Source organism: Danio rerio, chromosome 8 (genome assembly GCF_052040795.2).
Source record: "Danio rerio strain M-AB ecotype USA chromosome 8, GRCz13ab, whole genome shotgun sequence".
Lineage (NCBI taxonomy): Eukaryota > Metazoa > Chordata > Actinopteri > Cypriniformes > Danionidae > Danio > Danio rerio.
In genome coordinates this window covers 27,639,601-27,657,766 of record NC_141028.1, presented here as the reverse complement: position 1 = coordinate 27,657,766, position 18,166 = coordinate 27,639,601, and the positions used below count along the sequence as shown (strand labels likewise).

At 36.4% G+C, this 18,166-nt stretch overlaps 3 protein-coding genes and 1 long non-coding RNA gene across 5 annotated transcripts in view; 2 read left to right on the top strand and 2 right to left on the bottom strand.

Moving 5' to 3' along the window:
* sema3ga (sema domain, immunoglobulin domain (Ig), short basic domain, secreted, (semaphorin) 3Ga) overlaps positions 1–1,827 on the top strand; it is a 53,732-nt gene extending 51,905 nt beyond the window's left edge. The window contains exon 19 of the mRNA XM_087263300.1: positions 1,570–1,827. The gene's annotated coding sequence lies outside the window, so the exon portion shown is untranslated. The remainder of the gene's footprint in view (positions 1–1,569) is intronic.
* Positions 1–18,166, bottom strand: part of LOC147842649 (uncharacterized) — a 149,389-nt gene that overhangs the window by 41,122 nt on the left and 90,101 nt on the right. The gene's annotated exons all lie outside the window — the stretch shown is intronic.
* wasa (WASP actin nucleation promoting factor a) lies at positions 152–17,918 on the bottom strand. 2 transcript variants are annotated; one of them, XM_087264811.1, is made up of 14 exons: positions 17,536–17,918; positions 16,670–16,802; positions 16,268–16,429; positions 15,763–16,176; positions 10,674–10,814; positions 10,164–10,250; positions 5,964–6,060; positions 5,801–5,836; positions 5,680–5,715; positions 5,252–5,387; positions 4,592–4,770; positions 2,739–3,652; positions 2,334–2,442; positions 152–2,162 (listed from the first exon to the last, which is right to left on the bottom strand). In XM_087264811.1, the coding sequence occupies exons 4-14, from the start codon at positions 15,865–15,867 to the stop codon at positions 2,110–2,112; spliced, it is 1,893 nt and encodes a 630-aa protein (XP_087120937.1). In that variant the 5' UTR covers positions 15,868–16,176; positions 16,268–16,429; positions 16,670–16,802; positions 17,536–17,918; the 3' UTR covers positions 152–2,109. The 2 variants fall into 2 exon arrangements, with proteins under 2 accessions (XP_087120937.1, XP_087120938.1); XM_087264812.1 differs by lacking the exons at positions 15,763–16,176; positions 16,268–16,429; positions 16,670–16,802 and having other exon boundaries at positions 17,536–17,789.
* Positions 17,394–18,166, top strand: part of stk38a (serine/threonine kinase 38a) — a 41,451-nt gene continuing 40,678 nt past the window's right edge. The window contains exon 1 of the mRNA XM_087263082.1: positions 17,394–17,560. The gene's annotated coding sequence lies outside the window, so the exon portion shown is untranslated. The remainder of the gene's footprint in view (positions 17,561–18,166) is intronic.

The window sequence follows — 18,166 nt, the reverse complement described above, 5'->3', positions numbered from 1 at the left end:
TGTGTTAATCAGCTGTTCTCTGTGAACAATTGCAGTGAAACGCTAGTATTGGACATCCCCATGATTTTATTTATTACCTACTTATTCTTTAGGACACAAAAAAGTCCCAAATCCTTAAATTTGACTCTGTGAAAAATGTGCAGCACCTATGTAAACTTCTGAAATCTTTATTTGACTAATGCTGACAAGTACCAACTTACTGCCGACGTTAAAGACAGCAACACAAAACAACACAACGCTCCGTTTAAAGTCCAGTTTTCTCGGTTCAAGCAGAAATCTGGCTGATCGGTAAGTTTGAGATGTCAGATGTCTCACCTTGACAACAGGAAACAGCCGTAGTCGTCTTCTAACTGTATCTGTACATCTGTGTGAATTTTCTATTGGTAGTTTTGTGTATGGAAATTCGGATGCACTGCATGACGTCAAGCCGGACCCTACATGACGTCATGGAAAAATTCAGTCCATTCCACTTCACGTGACCTCCCACACTGCACATTTTAAGCAGTATGCTTTTCTTACCTAAAACACCTGATTCTAATCAGATCAGTAACAATGAGATTCAAACAAGCGAGACATACAAAATGTGCAGGGCAGGGGGTCCTGAGGATTGGAATTAAGAACCACTGGTATAGAACACATTAAATACACTCATAGACTTTGAAATCTTCTCATCACTCTAAATCAGTGATCACCAACTCTAGATTCCAAACCTAAGCCTTGTGGAAAGGCAAGATCTACCGATCAAAAAACTGACAAAAAAATAAAGCTTTCGTTTGCATTTACAGCTTGAGACACTTAATTTACATTTTTAAACTATGTAAAAAGCACTAGTTTAACCATTACTTTAAATGTAATTTAACGAGACAGTCTGTGACAATGCCTGGATGACATTTGGAAGGGTGGAAATATGGGTGACATTGCATTGGGAAATTAGCAGTAATCAGATTACATTGAGTGCTATCAAAACAAAACAACAACAACAAAAAGATTGCTAAAATGATTTTCTACAGACACTACAGTAGCATTTTATGAGTTGTAATATAATTCTACAAATAATAATCATAAAACAAATAATAACAACTTTCACAAAAATAATAAATATACTAAAACATCATAATTTAATTCAGCAAATGTTTTGTACAATAGTTGGCAGCATTAATTCACAATGTTATAAAGGCAAACTGCTGAACATATCGTGGAAGCTCAGAGCCCAGATCACACCGAACATGTTGTTTGAAGAGAGAGGAGCCATTTTAAAGTTGTTTATTAGCAGTCAGAGTTTTGTGTGCTGCTTATCTGCCTTGCATTTTCACAGTTTAGATATTTAAAAAAAAAAAAAAAAAGCTGAGATGTTTTTAACTCGGTGCTGTAGGTGCAAATGTAAAACGTGAGCCTTATTATATAAGGCCATACACCTTGCTGGTGTGGGATGTTATATGAGGAGCTGTATATCGACGTTTGCTGCAGTTACCAATAATGAAAATAAAATCAGCAGTTGGTTCAAACAAAATAAAGAGAGAAGCATCACTCGAGATGCATTTCTTGTACTTATTCTTCTGTCATTTTCAGGATCTACCAGGGGAGTGATAAAGATCATCCAGTCGATCATGATCAGCAGGTTAGCGACCACTGCTCTTTACAGTACTCTACGTTAGCATCATATATACTTTGGCAGCAGGTCTATTATTATTATGTTCAATATGTTCACTAATGGAGATGTAATTTTAATTGCTATTTTTATTTAATTTTTCTTGCCGTCATCTTGTGCTCCCTCCAAATGCAATGTTTATTAAATTTCTAAATAAATACCCTGTTTTCGTACTAATGAAAAATGGTGTGATAAGCTTAAAATCCCAATCAATTCAAGCTGACCCTAACATTTGTTTGTTTGCATTTTGTTTTTGGCTTTGTTGTATATTATTATTTAAATAATAGTATAATTTTTCTGTACTTCATCGATCTAAAGTGGAATATCGGTGAAGGTGCCTAGAGAAAAATGCATTGAATTTGCATTTTCATCTCCTGAGAAAACACTCACTGAATCAGTGTTGTTTATTTCCAAAACAAACCTACTGACACACTTGGAAGAAAAATTCAATAAGATCACAATTAATCCCACTCTTCATCATCATCGTCTTCATCGTCGAATTCATCATCCTCATCTATAAGACAGTAAAAAGTTGAAAAAATTAATCAAACCTATTTTGTTTATATATATATATATATATATATATATATATATATATATATATATATATATATATATATATTTTTTTTTTTTTTTTTATCATTTTCATATACATTGACAAAAAATCTTGAGTAATTGAGGTTACCGGATGAATGGATGACTTTACTCCTTTTCTGCATCACCATCATGAGAGCTCCAACTATTCCCTCTCCTGAATCTTGAGCAGGTGAAGGCGGTTCTTGGCTGGCAGTAACCTGGGAAAGAGACACATACAATACTTCACTTATATCTGAGTTGGTAAAACATACTTTTAATCAGTCATTACTCCAGTCACATGTTCTTTTAGAAAATATTACAATTTGACGATTTAGGGTGTAAAAAGAAACCAAACATCACTAATATATTTGTAGAATTCAGAAGTTGAAAAAAAACAAAAACATTGTTATTTAAAATATGGAAACTCTCAAAATGTCTAAGCAATATTTTTTAAATCAGTTTAAAGCACCCCCCCCCCTCCCTCTATCCTTTAAATGTCCGTGTGTATAATCACCTTTTTCAGCTTCATTCCTGTTTGGATCTGGGCTAGTAATGCTCCTCTTCCTCCTTCCTCACCGCTGGATGCTGGAGGAGCAGCTGCAGAAGAGGGACTGCTTCCAAAGTTCATTGGAGGAGGAGCAGCTGGTGGTGGAGGAGGAGCTGCGGGAGGAGGAGGTGGAGGTGGTGGGCCGCCTCCACTGGGTTTGGAGGAGATTGGTGGGGGTGGAGGTGCGTAGCCAGAGGAAATGTTTCGGGAAGGAAAGTTGGATTGAGAGGGATGAGGTGGAGGCATAGAATTAACAAAGTCGTCAGGAGGAGGGGGGAGAAACGAATCACAAGGTGGAGGAGGGAAGAAATCAGAAGGTGGAGGAGGCATTTCAGATTCCAGTGGAGGTGGTAAGAATTCACTATTGTCTCTCTGAGGTGGAGGTAAGGGGGAACTTCTTGCTCCTGGAGGTAGTGGTGGTCGAGTCTGAGCAGGTTGTGGCGGCAGGGAATTACCTCGCCTTTCGGACCCTTGTGCCCCAGGTCTCTTTCCTGGAAGCGGGGCTAAAGACTCCCTACGTTCACCTGGGAGTGGTGGTGGCAAGCCTCCACTTCGATTCGTAGGTGGAGGTGGTAAGGGTCCACTTCGAGGTCCTGGAGGTTGAGGCAAAGGCCCAGTACGCCCTCCGGGAGGAACATTTGGTAGGGGCCCTAATGATGCAGAGCGGGCTGGCAGAAGTCCACCAGGGGGTGGTGCTGATCCCGCTGCTCTTGGAGGTGTGGGTGGAAGGGAGCCTCTTTGGGAAGGTGGAGCAGAACCCTGACCTGGGACAGGTGGTAGAGGCCCCATTCTACCTTGTGGCAAAGGTGGTGGTGCTGACCCGGATGGAACTTGAGGAAGGGAGCCTCGATGTCCACTTGGAACAGGAGGGCGAGAAGACTCTACACAGATATCAAAGAATACACTCAATCCGTATCCAATCATATTCTTGGGGTTCTAACCTTTTTTAATTTATTTAAAACACATGTAACAGAGGCCAGCTAGTGAAGTGCTATGCAGGTAAACCTCACTCCTCTGACCTTTAGTGGTGCTCTAGTGACACTCTAGAGGCCATTTTTTTAGACTCCTTGTTAGGGCAACTGACTCTCATGCAAAGAATTGCTAGTTCGATCCCAGCTCAGACCAAGATGGGTGCAGTAGGATGGGTTACATGTGGGAGCTTGTCCGGGATGGGAGTGAGGTTTAAGGCTAAGAGTGTAACAGAGGCCAGCTAGCAAAGTACTACGCAGGTAAACCTCACTCCTCTGTTCTAGCGACCAACTCTAGAGGCCATGGTCTTTAGACCCCTTGATAGGGCAATCAACTACCATGCAAAGAATCGGCAGTTTGATCCCAGCTCAAACCAGGTTGGGTGCAGTAGGACTGGTAGGTTTCAAGTATATATTAAAATATTTTCATCTGAATGAGTTTTAAATTTTTCAAAGAATGAAGGATCAGAGACAAAGTCTATCAGCACCTGCCTGTTGACCTGTATACCTCTTCTGTTTTACATGCAATCTGATCTACACTAATCGTCATTGTATTTTACAGCTAGGAGACACAAAAGTACTGTAACTTATTCAGGACATGCACTATGACTGAATTTCAAATGAATTTCCATATAAGTTTTACAAAGGCAGGCAAGCGCTGTCTCTGAATAATGGCAAGCAAAGGGTTTTAGGCCGATAACTGTTGTGTTGCTAATAAAAATAACTTTAAGTCGACACCACGATGACTCTCGGTGCATAAAAATGTGCAGTCTCCTGGAACAGAACTGGGTACCTTGGGTAAATAACATTTGAAGTTAGTTTGTCAGATGAGTGCAGGTTACAGTGACTTACCCTGCTGGCTCATTTCCTTTTTAAGAGCCTCCATTCCACCTGAACGCTCGATGACATCATAGATGAGTTGAGAGGTTTCTGAATCTTCCATAGCTGCTTCACTGATCCCAGCGCAGGACAGAAGTTTCTTCACGTCTGGGTCTATGCTATTGCCAGCCATGCCAAGATGACTGACATGCCTAAATGCATAACACAATGAAATGTAAGCTCTTTTTAAAAAAACTCCTTAACAGCAATGGGAACACTGCAGTCCTTGAGGGTGACTGTCCTGCAGAGTTTAGCTTTATCCCTATACACTCACACCTGAAAATTGTCTTCAGAATTTCAGGCAGGTATGTTTGATTGGGGCGGCACGGTGGCTCAGTGAAGGTCACTGGTTCAAGCCCCAGCTGCACCAATTGGCATTTCTGTGTGGAGTTTGCATGTTCTCATCGTGTTCATGTGGGTTTCCTCCGGGTGCTCCGGTTTCCCCTACAGTCCAAAGACATGCGCTATATGAAACTGAATTACCTAAATAGTCCATTGTGTGTGTGTGTGTGTATGTGTTTGATTGGAGATGAAGCTAAACTCTGAAGATCAGTGGACCTCCAGAACCAGAGTTGCCAAAATCTTCTCTAAAGAATACGTTTACTTTATCGTGGTTAAAGCAGATCCACTTACGTAAACCCACTTGGTGCTCCAATATCACCCTTTAACAGTTTTGATCCTTTTTTGTTTTTACTTTTCTTTTCTTTTTCTTTCTTTTCTTTCTTTGATTTGGTTGGGATGATTTGGTTCTGCACATTACTTGGTACCGCTGGAGGCATGGAGAAAGAGGTAAGAGAGACAGCTAATGCTTACACTTTTATATCACTGAACATCAGATTTGGTGCATGTTTATTTAGTTATTGGACATGATATTGTTTTTTTATTTAGAAATGTTTAAAATATTAACCAATTATACACGTTCATTAATACAGTTTAAACACCAGAAACATACTAGAGTGCCTGGGTTTTGAAGACAAAGTTAATGTCTGCACAACCTTTAAAGCACAGACGCTTTCAGTATTTCACAAGACGAGCACAGTAATAGTGGAAGAAAGTCTCACCATTTGGTGGAGGAAGTGGTGGCAATGCTCCACGATCTATAAATATAAACGCTGTATTACAGATGCACTTTATTAAACATAATTATTATTGAAGTGACTATGAGAACTGACAGTGTCTTACCTCTTGTTTCTGATCCTTTTCTCTGCTGTTTCTCCGCTTAATATAAAAGAAAACATTCACAGACACGCCTAGTTAGATCATCTTCATCATTAGGTGTTTGAAGTAGTTTGAAATGATAGAAAATAAGTTTAAATGTAATATTTTAGATTAACACTTTAAATACCGAAGCGATTATTTCTCTGCATGATCTTGTCCTCCACTACAGCAAAGAAATTTTCAGCCTCTATTACATCTGCAAAGTTTAAACCCACTTGACAGTCCTGGGGAGAGATACAGAGTTAAGTTTGACACAGTTCAATTCAATTCAATTCAATTCAGCTTTATTTGTATAGCGCTTTTACAATGTAGATTGTGTCAAAGCAGCTTCACATAAATGGTCATAGTAACTGGATCAGGGTCGTTCAGTTTTTAGTGTTTAAGTACAGTTCAGTTTAGCTTAGTTCAGTGTGGTTTGAAATCATTACTGATAGTCCAAACACTGAAGAGCAAATTGAAGTTGTTGAAGTCAGAATTGTTATTACCCCTGTAATATTTGACTAGATATTTTTCAAGACACTTCTATACAGCTTAAAGTGACATTTAAAGACTTAATTAGGTTAACTTAGCAGGTTAGGGTAATTAGGCAAGTTATTGTATAGTTATGATTTGCTCTGTAGACTATTCAATCAAAATATAGCTTAAGCAGGCTAATAATTTTGTCTCTAAAATGATGTTTAAAAAATTTAAAACTGCTTTTATTCTAGCCGAAATAAAACAAATCAGACTTTCTCCAGAAGAATAAATATTATCAGACATACAGTGAAATTTGCCCTGCCCTGTTAAACATAATTTGGACAATATTTAAAAAAGAAGGCAAATAATTCTGACTTCAACCAAACCTACTGTTGTACTAACTCGCCTTGCCAAACTTTTGTATATAACCCTATATTACACTTCCTGACAAAAGTTTTATTGCCTATCCAAGTTTAAGGAACAACAAATAATCACTTGATTTCTAACTGATCATTTGATATCAGAAGTGGCTTTTATGAAATGCAAAGGCCTCTAGATTGTTTAAAGTCATCTGGAATGGCAAAGAAAGCGTTCTTGCAGGACGCCCAGAGTTCATCAAGATTCTTTGGATTCTTCAATGCCTCCTTCATCTTACCCTAGACATGCTCAATAATGTACATGTCTGGTGATCGGACAGGTCAGTCCAGGAGCACCTTGACCTTTGTTTTCAGGAACTTTGATGTGGAGGCTGAAGTATGAGAAGAAACGCCATCCTGCTGAAGAATTTGCCCTGATGTGGTTTGTTATGTAATGGGCAGCACTAATGTCTTGAAATCTCAGGCTATTGATGTTGGCATTCACTCTGCAGATCTCTCGTATGCGCCCATACTGAATGTAACCCCAAACCATGATTTTTTTTCCTTCACCAAACTTGACTGATTTCTCAGAGAATCTTGGGTCCATGTGGGTTCCAATAGGTCTTTTACAGTATTTGTGATGATTTAGATGCAGTTCAACAGATGATTCATCTGAAAAATCTACCTTCTGTCACTTTTTCAAATGATCAACTAGAAGTCATTATTTGTTTCTCTCACAACAAGACTTTAGTCAGGTAGTGTACATTTTGTAAATTTGTAACTTTGTAAATGCATCATACTAACACTCAAAGCAAGTCTCTCCTTTAGCATAAGCTGAATCAAAGTTAAGTCATGATGTAAAATTTGAAGAACATTTAATACTCACACACCTGTCAACACCTCCAACACAAAATTGATTCACATGTTCTATAAAAGATTGTTCATCCTGCATTGTGCAGTCTACATTGTACAGCAGTGTTTCCCAGAGGCACACCAACAGTATTTGTTTTGGATGTCCCCTTATCTGACCCATTCATTTCAGGTTTTTCGAGTCTCCTCTACTGTAATGATTTGATTTAGTGTTTGAATAGGAAGAGGTTGAAAATGTGAACTGTTGGTGTGCCTTCAGAAACAGGGTTGAGAAACATTGTTGTATAGTATAAAGCTATAGAAATAAACTTTGCCTGACTCGACTAAAGGAATTGTTGATATATCAAGGTTCACATAAATAAATGACACTGAATAAACCCCACTAAAGGGAACATTGATCACCGCAATGGTGACAAAAAACTAAACAGCCTTTAAAACTAACACATCTTGATAAACTCCCATTCTTCACATACACGCACAGCGCTGAACATTAACATGCTATGGATCACGAGTATTCCTTAAAGCCAGAATGCTTCTCTACACTGTAAAAAATGCAGGGTTTCACACAATTCCTTCATGTCAGAACTCAAATCGATTAACTAAATAGTTTTCACAAATTTAGAATATAAATCGCCTAAGTTTTGTTGTTGAATTGTTGTTTCTCATTTTAACTCATTTTAAATAAGTAGTTTGAAAGATGTTTGTGGGACGATTTTATAGGTCAGTACGTTTAATCCAATCTCCAAATGTACAGAGAATTAAAACTAATTGGGAGGATGAGTCAGATACTCACAATAATGAGGAAACATGGGATGAAATTTGATCTAATGCTAAGAAAATATCTGTTTGTACACGTACAAGAGAAACACAATCAAAAATAATATATAGACTCCATGTCTTTCCTAACGCAGACATCTTTTTAACCCTTCTAATTCGCCAATGTGTTTAAAATGTAAAACCAAAATAGGTACTTTAACACAATTTATTTGGTCATGTAACAGTCTGCAAATGTTTTCAATAGTATCTGGATGCAGCCTTTATAATGCAAGCCAAGATTGCATCACTAAGCGATGCGATGTCAGACACAATGCACTCAAAAGAAGCGAGTGACATCACTGTGAGGGGTAGGGTTAGGGGTGGGGTTAGGTAAGCCCATTAAAAAGTATTGGATGCAGCTCAGATTGCACTGCACCAGGTCTGCATCCAGACCCCTCTCAAGGTTTTGCTCTTTGGTGTTGGAGGAAATGGAAAAGATTTTTAAAATGCAGCTGGATTTTGACCCATTTTCATTGATTAACACAATGGACACATTTTTCTCATCAGCTAATAAGAAATTGTATAATATATTAACTTTGCTGCTAGAAAAAATATTTTACTTAATTGGATTAGTAATAAATCTCCATCACTTAAAAATTGGCACAATCATTTTTGAGTTTTTTCCTCTGGAATCATCTTACATCTTTAAAAAAATAAATAAAATAAAAAAACAGATTTTTTTTTCAAGGTTTGTACTCCATATTTGGATTATTTTGAACTTTGTCTTAGCCTTATTGGTAAAATAAATTTTTTAAGTGCACTGTAAAAAAAATCTGTTATATTACTTTTTTCCAGCAGCTGCGTTGCCGGAAAAAGTAAAATAACAGACGTTAAATGACAGAAATTTACCATAAAATAACGGCCATTAAATTACAGACATTTCCTTAAATTTCTGTAATTTAACGTTTGGTATTTTACGGTAAATTTCTGTACTTTAACGGCCGTTATTTTATGGTAAATTAAAAAAAAATAATTGTCACCCCATCTGCTTTCTTTTTCTTTTTTTCTCTTGATTGTTTTGTGTTAATACTTTTCCTTGCGTTGAAGGTGTATTTTTATGTCTGTACTTTTGTGAAAATCCAATAAACATAATTATTTAAAAAAAGTAGTTTAAACAATCAGCAAAAGTCATATTTGAGAGTAATTAACACTATGAAAAGTGCTTAGTTTCTAGTTATAAACGTGAGTAAACCCGTTCCCTTAAAAAGTTTAACTTTACCTTAAAAAAGTGAGGAAACCTGTTGTAACTTGGAACTGTTAAGTTGACTTAAGTTAGTTTTTAAAATTATGCACAGTTCACTTACCTAATCATTTTAAGGCAACGTTTTACTTTATAAAAGTTAAGTCAACTAGTTGCTTTTACACTGTTTGCTCTATTTAGTGCAGTTTATAAGGCCAAACTTTCTCAGATTCTGTGCAAAATTCTTCCACAGGACGTCAGTGGTTAAACTGAGCAGGTTCAATAGTTTATCTTTACCAACAAGCCACACTGTGAGTTCTCAAAGCATTTTGACTTCTCAAACTAAATGATTGCAGTTGTTTTTTTCATTATAAGCAAGGACTTCATGCATCCATCATACATGCAAATATTATGAGTAACTTTTTCTCCTTTTGCATGCTCAAATGCAACAGCAGACGCTTTTGTTGTAGACAGCTCTATGAGGAAGTACTAACGACACGCTAAATTAATTTTACAGGAAAGAGAAATAAAAACTTCCCCAAAACAAAGAAAAAGATTATTGCCATGCAACACTGTGAATACTCATTAAATGTTAAAGGCAACTGAGATAATGACAGTGAGCATGAAGATACATCAGGCAAATACTTACATCTCCAGGGAAAGTGTGGAAAAAGGGTTTAGTCTTTTGGTACATCAACTGGTTATAGATTTCCTGTTCCCACACCAGCTTCCCTGCCTGAAGGGAAGTAACATGGTTTAGATCATCTCCACTTTTCTCCCAGGCAAAAACAGGTCAAACACGCAAAATCCACACAGAAACTCCAACTGAGCCAAGGTTCGAACCAGCGACCTTCTTGCTGTGAGCCGACAGCACTACCTACTGCGCCACTGCCTCGCCATATATATATATACACACACACACACGCACACACACACATGCACACACACACATACATACAGTAGTCAACATTTGAAGTGGATCAATGGATGTTGTTCAATAGTTTTGAAGACTACTGTAAATTGAATCTTATTTTGAGATGGTTTGTTTTATGTATGTATTAATGTATATTTTATGTATGTATTAAATCCAAAATAGAAGATTATTTTTGAAGTTGCTTGATTCATTACGTTACAGTAAGACCGAAATGACATGCAAAACCTTGATGTCGTAGAGACGGATGAAAAAGGAGCGCAGAGAACTGTCCTTGACGAAACAAACAACTCCAGATTGTTGTGGTGTCCATCGATTCGGGTCGCTCGGAAGAGCCATAAGCAACTGCACAACCGCTGAGGACAGAGACTGCAGACAAAAACACAAAATAAGGTCTAAAATAATGAACAGCCTCAAAACAATGTTAAATTCCATGATTTTCGCTGAATAAAAACCAGAATTTCTATGACTAAAGATTAAAGGAAAAACATGGCGCAGTCTAATTTTGCATAATGTTAAAAGAGTTTGAGCTTGAATATTATTTTTCAATCTCATAACAGAAAATATGAGAGCAGCAATAAATAATGTATCTCGATTACCTTTAAGATCGAAGTTACAATTATTAGCTCTTCTGAATTATTAGACCCCTATATATTTATGTCCCCAATTTCTGTTAAACAGAAAAATGTTTTTAACAAAGTTTCAACATAATAGTTGTAATAGCTCATTTATAATGATTGCTTTATTTTTATCTTCGCCCTGATTATATTTTTTATAGAAAATTTATAGACATAATATTTTACTAGATACTTTTTACTAGTATTTAGCTTAAAGTAGCCGGCAGCTAGATCTCTGCAACTCTCACATGATCACACTGAAGCTAAGGTCAGTGCCTGGTCAGTACCTGGATGTTGGACCACATGGGAAAGCTAGGTTGCTGCTGGAAGTGGTGTTATAGAAGCCAGCAGGGGGTGCTTAACCTTTGTGGGTCTTAATGCTCCAGTATAGTGAAGGCGATTCTATACTGTTCAGTGAGCCCCATTTTTTATATGAGATGTTAAACCTAGGTCCTGACTCTCTGGTGTCGTAAAAAATGTCAATCATGGCCTCCTAACCATACACATATCATAACTGGCTTCATCACTTTGTCTACTTTCCACCATCAGCTGATGTGTGGTGTGTGGTCTGGCGTAATATGTCTGCTGCCGTGTCATCCAGGTGTATGAGGAGATTCCCTCTAAAAGTGTGTAAAGCGCTTTAAGTGTCCAGAAAAACGCTATATAGATGTAAAGTATTATTAAAGTGCAGTTTGAAAGTTTAACTAGGTTAATTATGCAAGTTATGTTAATTAGGCAAGTCATTGTATAACGATAGTTTGTTCTGTACACAAGATATATAATAAATTTAAAATTGTTTTTAATCTGAAATAAAAACAAGAGTTTTTTTAAAGAAAATGTATAGGAAATACTGTGAAAAATTCCTTGCTGTTAAACATCTTTTGGGAGATGTTTGAAAAAGAAAAAAAACACAGGGGGCTAATAATTAAGCAATTTTACATTTAGAAATTAAATGAACAGCAGGTCTAGCGTGTGAAACGTGTAAATGTGTAAAAAAGAATTGCCCCTAACATCTGTTTTTTATATTGAATGGTTATTTTTGTCCTCAAACATTTACGTATCATTAAAGTGGTCATTTTGTAGACAAAGCTCTAGAAATTTCCTGGCATGTTTACTTTAGGCTGCATTTGATTTGACTAAAAACCAGTTGACACATGGGAATAAAAGGCACTGCTGAAAGCCTAACCATAACAACATAATTTCAAGAGTTCACACTTAGCTGATGATTGATAATAAAGCTAGTTTAGCGTGCTGTCCCGGGAGAGAGCCCTGAGCTTATAAGACCCTCGAGCCCTGGGCTCCCTCCCGTTGCAAGGCGAGAGGGGAGTTTGAGCTCAGGTAGATCTCGATGACTCCCCCACTTGCTTGTTGTAGCTAATTGTCAGATATGGATGCTGAAAGGTGTACTCAGAGTTTAGCTAAAGTATTTGGATTAATTGTTTAGAGTGCTTATTTTTGAGCTGTGGGAGGAAACTGGAGGACCCGGGGAAAACCCACGCGACCATGGGGAGAACGAGCAAACTCTGCACAAAAATGCGGTCTGGTTTGGAAAGGAATTAAACCAGGGGCATTCTTGCTGTGAGGCAACAGCGCTAATCGCCGGCCACCGTGACGCCCGTTTGAAAGAAGGGAAAGTAGGGTTGGGTTGGGGGGTTGGGGGTGGAGGTGGGTTGGGGGGGTTCTTCAAGACGAAGATATTGACATGAGAAAAGTCTGCTTATTTATACTGAGTTAAGGATCGTCTGATAGGATAATCAGTCATTAGCTAAAGTTGGAACAGCTGTGATCAATCATAAGCACGTGATCCTCTCGAAATTTGTTTATAAATAAACTTCACAAAAACAGAAAAATTACACTAATAACGCTAATTACGCTAAGCGACAAACAAAAGCCCCTAATACTCCATGAGTTAGACCAGGGGTGCCCAAACTTGTTCTTATGAAAACTAACAAAAAAACTTGATTGAGGGCTGTGGGCCAAATGTAAGTATACTGTAAACAAATGTAACTGTATTAAATTACAATTTCCATGGGTAATTAATAATTTTTAAAAATAACTAGAAAACATTGCCTTATATTAATTATTGCAGTATATATATATATTAAAATGATCATGAATTTTAACAGTAAAGACAAAAACAATCCTATTTATAACAGAATGGAGTTTAACGCTGAATAAACAAGTCAAGCTGCACCTGTTTTTGCCTTGATCTGAAGTCTTCTGCATTGTTCTCGGTCCATAAAGTGACAATATGGACATTTTTAAACATCAGATTTTTGTACAACATTTAAATGAAACATTAAGTTTTATCTTCCTTTTAGCTCAACAATAAAACAATTAAAAGGGGTTATGCTTTATTAGAAAGGACCTTCTCAGTTAAAGGCATTCACCCCCAACCCTCCTCATCACTCTCTTCTCAGATAGGGCCAAATCATAGGTTACCATAGGCCAACTTTGGCTCGTGGGCCCTAGATTAAGCATCTCTGACTTAAACAAAAAATATCTAAAATATCCAGATATTCCAGAAATTCCATGACCCGTTTTGTTAGCATCACACTTTGACAAAGCTTCAGCATGATTGTATGTAAATCACATTTAGGAATATTCAAAGTTTGCACAACATTAACTTAAAAATGGCAGATTATACAGCAACTGTTTACAAGCACAGTGACAGGAAATGTCTTTAAGCAACTTCCCTTGACAAAGCCCTCTCGGTGTTTTGAGCTCAAGCAGCGTGAAGGCCAATTTCACACCTTCTCTTCCTTCGATCACAAAAGCCTTTACTGTGCATTTAAACACAGAAAATACCCACAAAATGGCAGATATTGTGTCTGAAGCTCTCGGAGGGAGGTTACTGTGTCAGTGATATCAGTGTTAATTTCCTATAAATGATTTCTTGCTTGATCTTTGTGATATGTGGAAATAATACAATGCAGTTGCAGATAACGGGAGCATATCTGTATATGAAGCAATAGTCACTTTAGTTAAAATCTTTGGCTGCATGAAAGTAAATGTTACTATAATAAATATAGACACCAGTTACTGCATCTGGTCCTGAATATGTCATAATTGAATTATTAAAGAAAGCAGAAATAAATAACCCAATGTAGAAGTGAGAAACACGTTTAGATTCACTGGTTTACCTACATTCTTTGATCCACGAGTTATTTGTGGATGTAATAAGTTTATGAGTATCTCAAAGAAATTTCTAGTTTACTCTTAAAGAAGCTGTAAATTTAAAGTAAAAAAACAATATTATAATTTGTGATGTCAAGTAAAGTAATAGTATTTTACACATTTTTTAAAGCTTTAATACTGTAAAGAAATACTGCTTGCCTTAAGCTGAATCAAATTAACCCTATGAGTCATTTGAGCCTAAGTTATATTAAACTGACTTAAAAAGTTTGCATAACTTAAAATTAAGTTAGAACATGGTTAGTTTAGTAAATCACAATTACCTAAAAACACAAGTTATCATGGCTATGATTTTTACAGTGTGTGTTGCCATAAAAGAGAACTACTATGCATCTACTACTATATAATACTACCATAAACCATATTCACACTGTAAAAATGATATGACAAAAGTAATGGCTATGAATGTTTTTAAGTTACTTTGAAGTAAATCAGGGTTCAACTAAATTTTTTAAGTTATACAAAGTTTAACTTAATATTTTTAGTCAGTCTGATTGATAAGTTAATTTGATTCGAATAAAAAATTAAGACAGCCACAATTTTTACAGTGACAGTTTGTAGTATTTTTACTAAAAATTTACGTTACAGAATAAAATATTTTACAACGCAATATACATTTAATAGATAATATTTTAAAATAAGGTTAACAGTAGGTAAAGGCACTGCTTAAAATAAACTAACAATTCCCATTGAGCATTTATTATTCTTGGGTGACGTCAATCTTAACATTTACACTAAAAAAATTCTATGATCAATTAGTCATGACAGCAAATGTTTTAGGTCATTGCAACTTATTAAAAGTTAATCATGTTCTAACTTAATTTTAAAAGTTACACAAGCTGTGTTAAGTCGGTTGAACAAAATATGAGTTCAATGGAGATTAAATTGATTCAGCTTAAAAATTTAAGGCAACCATGATTTTTTACAGTGTACTAACCAAGTTACTGACCAAGAGTTGCAGTGGTTAGTATTTTTTAACGACCTTGAGCTAACACAAACTAATTTGTATTTTTATTCATTCACGCAAATAAAAATGAATAAATACTGCAAGAAATAAATTTCTGATCATTAGTTAATGCATTAACAAGTGTTGCAAAATGTGTGGCAATTTTATTTCACACGATCAAAGTGATGTTCCACTTCTTATTCTAGATAAATGAGGGGGAATACACTGAAAAAATAACAGCTTCTCAAAAAGAGAAGTTAAAGACACACTCAAAATTCCTTGTCTTCATATATACGCAATTTCTTAATGCACACTTTTCATTAAAAAAATGCTTTTGTATAAAATAGTACATTGTGTTAAATGTTCAATTCAACCTTGTCATAAAAAAGTCACACAACAATAATTGCAAACAAATAAACACACTGGACTTGTCTGAACATGGCATTTTCATCAATGTTTGGCCCAGAGTTTGCAGATATCTCCACTTGTGTTTTTACCCATCACCCATACCCATCTTAATATTACACCCAGTCCCTGCACAGAGAGGCCCTGAACTTACCACACACCTCCTGCCCAGCAGATCCTCCAGCTTCTCATTCTCTTGTATACTGAGCAAAGAGCTGCCCGAACACTCCTGAGCTTTCCCCTTCGCGGCTCGCCTCATGGCCTCATACGCCGTCTAAACAAACCGTTAAAAACGTACAGTCGAAGGCAGGGGAAAACTGAGAGATCTCCTCTGCACTACTGATGACTAGGCTGAACGGCGAGCATTGAGTTTCTCTTCCTAGTTCTTACTCTCAGCATTAGCAGACAAAAGGTTTACAGGAAATGGACAACCACACTTTTTTTTCTCTTTTTCTATTTTCATTCTCTCGCCTTGTTGTCAGTGTAACACGCTGTTGTATGTTCATGTTGCACTCAGAGCGGAAGCCCCTTTAGGGCCGCCCCTGTCAGATCTTCAGAACAGCCATTACTGTTTGCAAGTACAAAACACAACAAGAAAAGACTTTTGATAATTGCTGTTGTCAACAATTGCTTAATTGTTTTATGTTCAATCCACTAACATTTGTAAAGTTGACTTAATTTCTTCATGTTGTCTCCATATTGAACCAAGCATTTTTACAGTGTTCTGCTGGTTGGTGGCTATCAAGTGACATCTGGCTGTAAAGTATTTTATATATGAAGGACAAAAAACAAACTAAACAGATGAGGTGAGGAAGTAATAACTGTGGTTGAAAAAGAGAGAAAAAAATAAGAAGATGCAACATTTTGTGGCAAAATGTGAAATTTGTGGGTCAAGAAGCTGACATAATCAAATTTTTTCAGTTTCAGTTTTGCAGTTAAAAAGAATTAGTTGAACAAAAAGTTGGGAAATCTGAACATGCATACTGCCTTTTTTTGACAAATGCATCTTATCACTTTAAAGTCTTAGTTAATCCAGAACTGAAAATGATGTAATTACTCACCCTTATCTCATTCCAATTTCCTGTGACCTTCTTTCATCTACTAAATACAAATGTATTTATTTATTCTTATATTGGTGAAATACATAAGCTATCTCATCCTTCATTGGCAGCAATGGTCCTGAGATGTTTAAAGCTATAAAGAAACCAAAAACATTGTTAAAACATTCTGTGTCACTTTAGTGGTTATCATTTTGTAGTTGTACAAAGCTTCAAAAACACATTTGTGTGCCAAAAAATGTGTTTGTAAAAGTGTGATAAGAGTCTCTGTTGAAACATACAAAATGTGACCAAACGACTCCAGATTGTTGTGTCCAGCTCGCTAAGAAGAGCCAGCGCAAGTGAACCACTGAAGACACAGAGTGCAGATAAACACGAAAACAATCAATTCTCTTCCCTTTACAAAATATGTGGGGAAAGTATGTGAATCTAACCCAGCACATAAAACAAACCATTATGTTCTGCTGAAAAAAAAAAAAAAAAACTGCTTGAGCAGGTGTGGACCACTGCCATTTATCTATTAATTCTACATATAAATTAGATTTTTATTATTATTATTGAACCCCTAATCAATAATAATGAGCTGAATTTAAACGAGTATCAATGTCGTCATAATAATTATTTTTCATAATCATAAAGTAGGCCTACAAATTATTCATTTCTGAATTCGGCATTTTATGATGAAACCATAGAGTGTAAAATATGGATGAAACCGAATCATGAACCTGTATTGACTACCAACGGGCCACGTGCTTTCACGGTGTCAAACGAATTCGAGGGACTTGAGGATAGAGAAAATGCGTCCATTTGTAGCGAAAAGAGTTCATCCTCTCCAAGAAACAACAGTGATATGTAGCAGAATTACTGACCTGATGCTCATGACGTCAAGTGCAGGTCAGTTCATTCTGTAAACAGGCTAACGTTACTGTTTTTGCGTTTCTCTATTGAGCCTACTGCTAACGTTACTTCGGGAAAAAATGCTAATTTTGGAGTTACACAAGTAGCTCTAGTAGGCTAGGCTAAGCTACACCATACGAAATATGAGCCATAGAAGAAACCTAAGAAATATTAAAAGAAATGTTTAGCTTTTGTTGTCCAGCTCTATTGAAGTCTGCCTGTTTTGAGGTATAGATTCTCTCACCCCTGTATTTTACACATTAACTTAATCCAAGACATGAAAAAATACAAATATACTATTGGTAATTTCTACAAATTATCAGTACTTTTTAAATGTTCGATTTTTTTGTCTACTAAGTAAATATTTCTGGTGCCATCAAAATAGTATTTTACACATTTTAAACTCGCATTTAATCACAGTTAATTATTAAACATATAAATCCTACACTGATAGAAATACTTAAATAAAAGACAAAAAATATGTATAAAATACAACCAAATTACATATAGTGGAAATTTTGACCCGTTCCAGCCCTAGGCCCGAGGGAAATTTCTGGATGTAGTATTCCTTTACCTGCTGAAATGAAATTTAAAGAATCCATC

Excerpts from the sequence above, each read along its gene's own strand:
- wasa (XM_087264811.1), bottom strand. The coding sequence starts at position 15,867 with ATGAGGCGAGCCGCGAAGGGGAAAGCTCAGGAGTGTTCGGGCAGCTCT. Across the intron at positions 6,061-10,163 it reads TCCACACTTTCCCTGGAGAT|GACTGTCAAGTGGGTTTAAA; the intron begins GTAAGTATTTGC and ends ATCTCTCCCCAG. Across the intron at positions 2,443-2,738 it reads CAGGAATGAAGCTGAAAAAG|GTTACTGCCAGCCAAGAACC; the intron begins GTGATTATACAC and ends TCTCTTTCCCAG.